Source organism: Carassius auratus, chromosome 7, assembly GCF_003368295.1.
Source record: "Carassius auratus strain Wakin chromosome 7, ASM336829v1, whole genome shotgun sequence".
In the NCBI taxonomy this organism is placed as follows: domain Eukaryota; kingdom Metazoa; phylum Chordata; class Actinopteri; order Cypriniformes; family Cyprinidae; genus Carassius; species Carassius auratus.
The window spans coordinates 2,438,402-2,450,093 of record NC_039249.1 but is presented as its reverse complement, the minus strand read 5'-3'; the positions used below and the strand labels follow the sequence as shown (position 1 = coordinate 2,450,093).

Here is an 11,692-nt window from a genome sequence, read left to right as displayed (position 1 = left end):
CTGCTTGATTTTCTGTTTAATTTAACAGTGTTTTTGTGAACATATATGCAGTACACGTTATTAACAAGTAATTGTGATGCTTTACAATAAGGTTTGATTAGTTAATGTTAGTTAATGTATTAAAGTCTATTATTATTGTAAAGTACTACATAAAGAATGTATTTTGAGCATTTACTTGAAAAATATTAACAGCAACTCAAAATATATATAAAATAATAATAAAATAAAAAAGAAAATCTTCTAAAAAAACGTGATCAGTTACAAATCAGGAAAACATGTATTTATCTAATCAAATGCAGGTGGAAGTGTTCTTTTTCAACACACCTTGTAATAAATATGATTTCAGCACCATGGACAGAGACATATTATATTTGTTAAAATTCACATTTTCACACACTTTCTTTTTTAAAGGAATAATTCAGCCCACCTCCCACCCCCCATATCATCATAAGTATTTGTTTAAATAAGCATCTACAGCGTCATTGGCTATGAACAATGTACATGAATACTCATATATGACATGCACATATACATTTATTCATTTAGAAGTTGCAAATGAAACAAACAAACACAAAATTACTTTATTGAACATGTTACGGAACATACAATAACATGTATTTTCAAAGTTGCCCAGAAAACAACAAACCTTACTAAGCCTAAAAAAACTAACAATGTACAGAACAATGTCTAAATAGCACAGTAACCCGTGTCATTTAATCCATATTTTAATTACATTGTTAACTACTTTTATCTGATGTATAACAAAACACTCTATTTTAACTCCTAGGGAAAACCCTGGACATGATCCTTATAGGACTTATAGATTCTTTATTTTTCTTTATTAATTATGGATAACTATAATACATTACAAGGGTCTTTTAGAAAATATTTGCCCAGTATGTTTGTAATTGCTGGCGAATTCAAATGAAAATCAAATGTGTATCAGCAGTGATCATTCATTACACTAAAACTCGTCTATAATTTGAAGATAAGTAGAATTGAAAATAGTTTTTGACAAGTTAAATGTATGCAACCAAATATGTTTTTAAAAGACAACATGTTGGATGAACAAACATTTATACAGTGTAGAAGTAAAATAATCCTTCAATGCTCTGAATGTCACTGGTGTGATCTGACCTGTGCGTACAGAGACTGGTCCTGACTGATGTTCACTTTGGCTCTTCTGGTGTTAATAGGTTTCTGACTAAAACTAATAGCTGCATAATTCAACGTGTCTTCATTCTAATATTAAGAGAGAAAATAAACTCCAATTATAAGTGGAAAGGACATGCGAGATGACATAAAAACAACAACAAAAGTAATACAATTATATAGTGTATACATACTGTAGCATTTTAAAAAAATATCCACAAAATAAAATCTAACATTAAATTGTTACACAGATTAAATTCAGTCTTTCTACATTTAAGATCTCAAATAAAAGAAATACTTACTAGTCTCTCCAGAGGTTTGGGTGCTTTAGGAAATCAAGAAACAGTCTTGTCATTATAAACGGCAGTTATGTGTTGTTATTACGATAATAAAATAATTAAGAAAGTAAAAAAATTAAGATTAAAAAATTTTACCTTTATTCTGACTAATGCATTGTTTTATTCCCAGAAAAACCACAAGGGCCAAACAAATTATGGTTAAAATTCCAAGAGCAGCAAGAGCTGGATTCGCATGACCGTTTTCTTAAACAACGAAAAAAAAAAAAAAAAAAAAACATCTCAGCATTTTAAAACCAGTATTAATACAAGTATTTTATTTAACCTTCATGTTACCTGTAACATTTAGTTTGGTTCCTTTTCCAAACAGTATGTCTCCACATGCGGCCACAGCACAGTAATAAATCCCAGCATCAGAGTGACTGACATTTCTCTTGAAGAGATTGTAGACACAGCTCTGTGTTTGAGACTCAGTGCTGTTCTCACACTGACCATTTCTCTCTCCTTTTGTGTAAAGCACTCCCTGAGAATCTCCTGAGCTTTGTCTGAACCAGTAGACACTGTGTTCTTCTGCACAACTCTCAGTGAAGATGCTGCACTGCAAACTCACAGAATCCCCTGGATGAAGCGTGTCTATCAAAGACTGCTGAAGAGTTGTGTTTCTACCCATGGCTGCATCTTAAAAAGGGAGATCAGAGACAAATAGTAAGGACAAGTATAATCAGACACAACAAACCAATAAAGGCTTCATTATCAAGCAAGAAAACGTACCTCTGACAAGTAATCTGGATCCCGCACCCATTCCAATGATGTTATATGATGAGACTACACAGAAGTACGTTGCTGTGTCTGAAGGCTTTACATTTAAAATGGTCAGATTGAAATGATCATTTTCTTTAAAAACATAAAAACGATTTGTTTTCTCAAAACTCTTATTCCAACTGGGTGGTTGATTTAAATATGAAGAGACAATTTGTGAGGATTTTCCATCAGCCGTCTGTTTCAACCATGCTTTTGTCGCTTGCAGAACATTTGAAAATGTGCAAGTAAAATTCACATCCTCTCCAGCTCGAACTATTTTTACATTATTCTCCTGAACAACATCCAAATCAGAGGAGCAGACTGCAAAATGAAGCACACAACAGGTATATTCTGAGTTGAAAGTGTTATTTAGTGTTAAATAGGTTTTAAATAAACAGTTGTTTAATATTTTAAAAAGAAATGTAGGTGCATTTACATATTATTGAGGAGAGCAAAACAATTAAACAGTATCTCATCATTAGTCGTCTTCCAAAATGATCCTTGTACTTTGAAATCCCCTGTAAAAGTGAACGATGAACACACCATCAATCCATTAACACATGCTAAAAAATAATGGTAGATTATAGATTAGACTATACTGTGGCCTTACCATGTGTCCATCGGCCTCTGCTCCAGACAACTGATGCAGATATGCGCTTTCACCTTAACTTTTATGCTTTCACACCCCTTGCCACATCAAAATGGCTAGAAAAAAACTCTAACCCAGCCATCTTCCATTGCTCCAAAACATCTCTCATTTAAGACACATCATAAAACATACTGCTAAGTTACCAGATTATAGTTAACAGAAGATTTCTTCTCTCAAAACTATGTGGTTATATGTTGTTTCATTGCTAAAAATACATTATGTGGTTTGACAGAGAAAAAAAAGCAGGAAATAAGGTGTTCCAAAGCATGTTACTAGAAAACAAACCCTTAAAGGGCCCCATATTAATTTTTTAGTAATAAACTGTAAAAAAAAAAAAAAAAAAAAAAAAAAAAGAGCTATCTACTTAATAAATAAATAATAATAATAAATAAATAAATATGGTAACAATATTACACATCATTTTTCCAGTTGTTTTGAAGGCTTGATGTTTTAATATAATCTAGCTGAATAAATCACGTAAAACCTCCTAAATTATTTAATTTATGACAAAATTAATGTAATATAATTAGTGAAATCTTCTCATTTATTTTAAGATGATTCTCAAAATTTTTGATTTTGAGTAAGGCCTTTTTGTATTTAACTTTGAGTTATTTTGTACAATTTAAAGCCTGTATACATCCAGACAACCCAAGTAGGAAAAAACTTTACTGCACCAGCAAACTAGCACTAACGCTAATGCAATGCTACTCTTCTTTTTTTTGCAGTTTTCCATAACCATAAGCTGCACTCTTCTGCACAATAGTAACGACAGAAACTTTAACATAACATAAATTCTGACATAAAATGTCAAACATACTGTTCCTGCATATTAAACCTTACTCAAAAACACATCAAGTAGGACTTAATTTCAATATTTACTCTCCATATCCAGCCATGTGCAAAGCATTCTGGGAACTAACAATCACCGCCAAAATAAAAGTGCAAAATTGAGCTAATTCTATTAAAATAAATAGGTAGCTTTCTTGTGTTATTATTATTATTATTATTATTATTATTATTATTCAGTTTAATAATTTCCTCAATTCAAGCATCCAAACTGTTTCCTAAAAAAACAAACAAACAAAAAAACATCTGTTGTTAGTCTGGTTATTAGTCTCTAATGGCTCATCTAGGTGAAAGAGTCTATGTGTGCTGACAATTTTGTAGCGTAAGGCAGCTAGCGGATGGTCAGTTTAGCCAGTCTGTCTGCTTCCTGACCTGGGCCATAGTTCTAGAGAAAAAAGTGGCACCATCCTTGGAGGGATTAACACCATCTCTTTTCAGCAGGTCAGGTCTGCCACAAAAACTTAAATTTTATTTGAACTAGGGGTGTAATGGTACGCAAAAATCATGGTTCGGTATGTACCTCGGTTTTAAAGTCACAGTTCGTTCATTTTCGGTACAGTAAGGGAAAGAAATGCAAAATTAAACTGCAGGTTGTTTATTACTATAAACTTTTTTTAACAATTTGGTTTTTTAAAAATACTTTTTAATAAAATATATATAAAATAAAAAAATAATAAGAAATAAAATACTGCTGCAAAGTTCTCCACTAAATAAAATACTCTCATTCTAAAACATATCATATAAAAAATATAATGAAAAATATAAATAAATAACTATGATTACAGTGCAGCATTACCAATCCCAGATTGTAGGCCTGCTCATATTTAATATATATATATAACTTTTCCAAAGTGTAAATGTCACGATCAGTGTTACAGGAAACACAGAGAGAGAGAACCAATTGCAGGTAAGTCATTTATTAAAGGGTAATCCAAGAATATCCAAATCCAACAAGAAAACAAACAAGACGACAAGGCAAGAACTGACAAACATGAATTAACATTCAAGATTAAACAAGGACTCTGTAACACAGACTCAGACAGACCAGGTATAAATACACAGAAGGATGATGAGGGAACTGGAGACAGACACAAAACAGAGACCATGAGGGAGGCTGACAGGTGGAGGTTCAGGGGGAGGGATGGAGGGCCAGACTTACTGAGGGGAACAGACAGAAACATAATAGAAACCAAGAAACACAAAACAGAAGTCCATGAAGGACATCATGTGGCGCCCAACAGGGCGGACCAGAAGACCACCACAACTGTGTGATCAGGGCGGTAGCCCCCCAGGGCAGAGCAGAAGACCACCACAGCCGTGTGGTCAGGACAAGAGCCCCCCAGGGCGGAGCAGAAGACCACCACAACCGTGTGGTCAAGACCAATGCCCCCCAGGGCAGAACAGAAGACCATCACGTCCTTGTGGTCGAAGCCAGAGTCCTCCAGGACGGAGCAGAAGACCACCACAACCATGTGGTCAGGGCGGATGCCCCCCAGGGCGGAGCAGAAGACCACCACAACCATGTGGTCAGGACGGAAGACCCCCAGGGTGGAGCAGAAGACCACCACGTCCTTGTGGTCGAAGCCAGACTCCTCCAGGGTGGAGCGGAAGACCCCCACAACCATGTGGTCAGAGCGGAAGGCCCCCAGGGCGGAGCAGAAGACCACCACAGCCATGTGGTCTGGACCAGAGCCCCCCAAGGCGGAGCAGACCTCCGTGCGGCCGGACCAACGGGACGACGAAACTCTGGTAATCCCCTGCTGTCCTTACTGGACTCCAGAAGATCAGTGCTGGCCTGACACTGCTCATGAAGATCATTGGTGACTTGTATTCGTACATGAAGATCATTGGTGACTTGTATTTGCTCATGAAGATCACAGGTGACTTGCCTTTGTTCATGAAGATCACAGATGACTTGCCTTTGTTCATGAAGATCACAGGTGACTTGCCTTTGTTCATGCAGATCACAGGTGACTTGACTCAGTCCTTGAAAATCACCGGTGACTTGACTCAGTCCTTGAAAATCACCAGTGACTTGACTCAGTCCTTGAAAATCACCAGTGACTTGACTCAGTCCTTGAAAATCACCAGTGACTTGACTCTGAAAGGTCAACGGTGACCAGCCTAGTCTCTGGAAATTCCATGGTACCTAGCCCTGGCTCTGGAAGGTCAGCGGTGACTAGCCCTGACTCTGGAGGGTCAGCGGTGACTAGCCCTGACTCTGGAGGGTCAGCGGTCACTAGCTCTTACTCCGGAGAGTTCACTGGAGCCTGACTCGACTCCGGAGAGTTCACTGGAACCTGACTCGACTCCGGAGAGTTCACTGGAACCTGACTCGACTCCGGAGAGTTCACTGGAACCTGACTCGACTCCGGAGGGTCAGCTGTGACTGTCATCCTGTGCAGCGGTGCTGGGCAAGCAGCCATCTTGGGCCATGACTCTGGACATGCGGCCATCTTGTGCTTTGGTGCTGGGCTGGCAACCATCTTGTACTGTGGCACTGGACCGGTGGCCAATTTGGGCATTGGCGCTGGGTTAGCGGCCATCTTGTGCTGTGGCACTGGGCTGACAGCCATCTTGTGCTGTGATGCTAGGCTGGCGGCCATCTTGGGCTGTGGCGCTGGACCGGAGGCCACTTTGGGCACAGGCGCTGGGCTGTAGGCCATCTTATGCAACGGGGCTGGGCTGGTAGCCATCCTGGGCAGTGGTGCTGGGCTGACGACCACCCTCACGGAAAAGACCGGAGTGGCTGGGGCACCCCATGGAAGTCGATGCTGCAGGTAGCGCACAAATTCCCAGAATTCCAGTGTCTCTAACTGCGCCATCTCCTCCTGAGACACTGGATCATCCAGCCCGCCATTGAAATAGTCCCTAAGGGCCGCATTGTTATAGCCCATGCCCTCGGCCAGGGACCAGAACACCTGAGCCAGGGCAGCCACTTCATTGCCCTCTTGGCGGAGGGCGGTCAACCGAAGATACTTGTTTCGCCACTCCGCCATCTTGGCTGGGGAACGGAAAAACGACATACCGCTGGTTCCTAGTGTGACGGAGTCCTTCTGTCCCGATCGGTGTTACAGGAAACACAGAGAGAGAGAACCAATTGCAGGTAAGTCATTTATTAAAGGGTAATACAAAGGGGTAAACAGTCCAGGCAGGGTCAAAACCAGAATATTCAAATCCAACAAGAAAACAAACAAGAAGACAAGGCGAGGCAAGAACTGACGGACATATATTAACTAGTGTACATCCACAGGGTGTTAAATTTAGAAATAAGGTAAAAGTAATTTGGTAAATTCTTGTTTTCTCCAGTATCCTGATTATTTGTAAGCTATGAGGATTCACATGTGAACAATATGCATAGTGAAGTCATGATAATTGGGTGAGTAAACTGAATTTGTTTGCTAAAGTTTGTTGTCTGTTGTAATGTTTTGAATAAAACAACATTGTGTATCAACTGTATCAATCAGTAAAGACCACTTTGGCATACTGTTGTTATACAGTATGTTTTTTTGTTAAATGCATCAGAGGAAATATTTTTAATGCAATTGCATATTTGTGAAAAGTCTGTGTGGATGGCTGTGTTGAATTGTCTGGCACCAAATAATAAATAAATAAATAAATAAATAAATAAATAAATAAATAAATAAATAAATAAATAGGAAATATATGCAGCAATGAATAAAAGATACAGAAACAATCATGTATAAAGCAGACTTCATGTCTTGTTATTTACAGAAATATAAAGCCACTCATACATTGTTACATTTTTAGGGTGGAATATTACAAACATGTATGTACTGATATAACAGACATTTCACATATAATACCACTTATGCAAAAATACTTTTTAAATTACACATCATGTCCTACATTATGAAAAGAAATTCGTGCCATGTACTTTGAGATAAATCATCAGATTTGAGATCCAATCAAGTGTCAAACACCTAATATACTGTAAAGTAAATAAACAGAGCACACATCTGTAGTTGGATTTCTGTTCTGTTTAGATGGCCATGTGTACATGCTGCCAACTATATGTGAAACTCAGATAACATGTTAAAAATAAAATTACATATTACATTTAAAAGAAAAAAACTGAAAATATGGTTTGTATATTGTACACTGTTACAAAGCAGTACTTAAAAAAGGTAAGCATGTTTTACGACTTACACTTATGCAGCATTTAGCCATGACCTAAAAACTGCTGTTTTTAATAGCATTTAGCTATTTTAGACTGTTTTTAGTATACATGCTGTATGTCACAAGAGAGTGTTCTTCACTAATCTTTACTTTGGGTTCGTTTGCCATGAAAGAACTGTGTGCCGCATAACTCAGAATGTCTTCACCCTACAATAATGATGAAAAGGAAACAAAGATCAGAGACTAAAATGTCACACATAATGTAAAGTTGAGTCTTAAGAAGACATATCAGCATACTGATTTGCATTAATAAAACTGACAGTAATTACATGGTTTGAATCATTTGAAATCACAAACATAAATGTAATCACTTACTTGACACTCTAGAGATTTGTTGATTATGGATAAATAAAAAAAATTAAAAAGCAATCAAATATAATATATTTGTAGTGTAAATTATTGAATTTTATATAAAATATAATTGTATTATTGTGTGCCAAAATTAAACCTTACCTTTCTTTGGATCCTGACATAGTTTTATGGCCAGAAAAACAGTTAAAGTCAAAAACAGGATGTTTAAAACAAGTAGGGCTGCATTCACATCAACACTCTCTGAAATTACCAAAAATTCAAGACATAGTTCAGAGAGCTTATAGTAGATCCGTTCAGTGGAATTATTTATCCTAATATTTGAATAAAATGTTTCTCCTGAGTGAAAACATCAAGTATTTTTCCAAAAACCTTACTTCTAAAATTTAGTAAATAAATACAAATAATAATTTCTTAGATAACCTCAAAACCAACATCTCAGCATTTTAAAACCAGTATTAAAACCAGTATTTTATTTAACCTTCATGTTACCTGTAACATTTAGTTTGGTTCCTTTTCCAAACAGTATGTCTCCACATGCAGCCACAGCACAGTAATAAATTCCAGCATCAGAGTGACTGACATTTCTCTTGAAGAGATTGTAGACACAGCTCTGTGTTTGAGACTCAGTGCTGTTCTCACACTGACCGTTTCTCTCTCCTTTTGTGTAAATCTCTCCCTGAGAATCTCCTGAGCTTTGTCTGAACCAGTAGACACTGTGTTCTTCTGCACAACTCTCAGTGAAGATGCTGCACTGCAAACTCACAGAGTCCCCTGGATGAAGCGTGTCTATCAAAGATTGCTGAAGGGCTGTGTTTCTACCCATGGCTGCATCTTAAAAAGGGATGTCAGAGACAAATAGTAAGGACAAAAAAAAATCAGACACAACAAACCAATCAAAGCTTCATTATCAAGCAAGAAAACTTACCTCTGACAAGTAATCTGGATCCCGCACCCATTCCAATGATGTTATATGATGAGACTACACAGAAGTACGTTGCTGTGTCTGAAGGCTTTACATTTAAAATGGTCAGATTGAAATGTTCATCTTCTTTAATAACATAAAAACGATTTGTTTCCTCAAAGTCCTTATTCCAACTGGGTGGTTGATTTAAATATGAAGAGACAATTTGTGAGGATTTTCCATCAGCCGTCTGTTTCAACCATGCTTTTGTCGCTTGCAGAACATTTGAAAATGTGCAAGTAAAATTCACATCCTCTCCAGCTCGAACTATTTTTACATTATTCTCCTGAACAACATCCAAATCAGAGGAGCAGACTGCTAAATTTTAAAGGTACATTTAGTGTTATGAAGTGATAGATTGCTGTAAAGTATAAAAGCATAAAGTAGTGCATTTACCTTTTACTGAGAACCAAAAAATTAAATATCCTATGATCAGCAGTCTTCCAAAATTCCCCTGAAAAATAAATAAATAAATAAACAAATAAATAAATAACAGCATGAATCAGCCACCCCCCGCCTCCCCAAAAAATAAAAAATAATAATAATTCACACCAACTAATAGAGGTAGATTGGTAAACTGTCCATACCATGTCTCCTTCAATCTCGACTTCAGTCAAATAAGATGCATATACACTTCTGTCTTATTTATTCAGTCCTTTAAGAGCTGATTGGTCACTTGGGTTTGCATTGAGCTGAAACAACTTGTGTGATAGCAGCCAATCAGCTTATGTCAAGAAGTTTTCAATGTTGCGCTTTTGTTTCTTTGACAAGTCAATATCTAAATGTAAAATAAACTTGGAAAAAGACAATTCTAATTTGAATCTTAACAGTTATTTGTTTTGCTATTTGTATTTACAAGTTAACCACTGTTTCCTGATACATCCTGTATTGTTTTTAATGCAGATTTACTGAAAATCACAGACCAAGGTTACATTGTAACTAAATATCATGACAGATCATTTTAGCATTATAAAGTTAGTTGCATTATAAAAATGTGGTTTCATTAACAAAGTTCGGGAGAAGCACGATCAGATAATCATCCAATTTGGTACAGGTGCATCTCGTTTAGCTAATCATCTTATAGCACGCACGCGTATATATATCCAGTCTTCCTACCTCCTGTCCCACGACAGTTTTTCGGCAACCCTCCTCCACCCCAACTCCTCACTTCTAATCTATTTATCCCAAATTGGGATAGGGGGAGTTATTTGGGTTCGGGCTATGCTCCGGGCCCGGACCCCTCCCCCAGGACAGCACGCCAAAATATGCCTACTATTTGCCTTCAGATTAGATGTAAGGGTGAACTCGTGAATTGGCAGATGGGTCAGATCTGAGTGTTAGTGAGTATGTCACTATATAGTTTGCACTGAGACTTGTTTGTATTTTCACACCTCTTGCTGCATCAAACCACAGGTTAAAACCCAGCTATCCTTTCATTACCAAAAAAAAAAAAAGAAAAAAAAGGGGGTTATGTACTATACACAGCTGACATCTGATAAACTGCCTATAATTAAAACTACAGGTATACATAAAGTTTACATGTTTACATACAAATAGGGCTTGATTATTTGGTTTGTATCATAAGAATTTTCAGAATCATGACTTTCATGTTCTTTTATAGCTGGGACCACTCCAGCTGTGAGTATCTAGTCAAGTCAAGTCACATTTATTTATATAGCCCTTTAGTGTCAGTAATGCAAAATGACAGTTAAAGGCAGTTCATCATTGAATTCAGTGATGTCATCTCAGTTCAGTTTAAATAGCGTCTGTGCAATCATTTGCAATCAAGTCGCTGTAAATCAAGTGATGTGCAATTCCAGTGTCAACTGGACCTTGTTTATAAAATGTTCATCAACAAGCACACTTGCAAAACAAACTGCATCCACTGTTTACGTAACACTGGGTTCTTTGGGAAGCCGAACATGGTTATCTTTCCATTACATCCAATAAAACACTTCTTTGGAGACATTCTTGCTCTTGCTTTGGTCAATGTGTGCGCGGGTGCACTCTTACGGAAGAAGTGCCCATAAAAGGATTTCCACCTTTTAAGACGTCATGAAGAGTCAAGCTTGAAAACAACTTTCTGAAACTTGTACAAACCTGGAAGGAGTGTATTTGGAACCGAAATACTGTGTTCTACATCCAAATATTATTATATTATTATTATTATTTTTTTTTTTTTACTTGGGCCAAGTTTCCCTACCTCTCCCCCAAACCTTTAAATATTGAAATTATATTCAGAAGGGTGTAGTCGAAGTGGACCTGATGCATGTTTATGAATTAAACAATTATTAAAATACGTCTCTCTTGTCCTAATACATTTCATAAAAGGAATTAATTAACCATGAGAACCAGTGCTTTGTGCTTTTCTTTAGGCCTTAAAGTCATTAAAGTCAGAAGTTTATGGGGCACAGATCTATAATTCAGCACCAAGGACAGAGATTCAGTTCAATTCAAATTTATTTCTATAGTTCT

General features: G+C 37.0%; 2 protein-coding genes across 2 annotated transcripts; both read right to left on the bottom strand.

The window, feature by feature from the left end:
* Positions 1-357: 357 nt before the first annotated feature.
* On the bottom strand, positions 358-3,184 carry LOC113105447 (uncharacterized). Its single transcript, XM_026266518.1, has 7 exons — positions 2,860-3,184; positions 2,686-2,767; positions 2,220-2,570; positions 1,785-2,126; positions 1,587-1,694; positions 1,455-1,477; positions 358-1,242 (listed from the first exon to the last, which is right to left on the bottom strand). The coding sequence occupies exons 1-7, from the start codon at positions 2,860-2,862 to the stop codon at positions 1,120-1,122; spliced, it is 1,032 nt and encodes a 343-aa protein (XP_026122303.1). The 5' UTR covers positions 2,863-3,184; the 3' UTR covers positions 358-1,119.
* A 5,202-nt stretch (positions 3,185-8,386) lies between these two features.
* On the bottom strand, positions 8,387-9,542 carry LOC113105476 (uncharacterized; the record flags this gene model as incomplete). Its single annotated transcript, XM_026266559.1, has 3 exons — positions 8,387-8,496; positions 8,746-9,087; positions 9,182-9,542. Coding segments are annotated over 3 exons (813 nt in total), but the record flags the coding sequence as incomplete, so codon positions are not given.
* Positions 9,543-11,692: the final 2,150 nt, after the last annotated feature.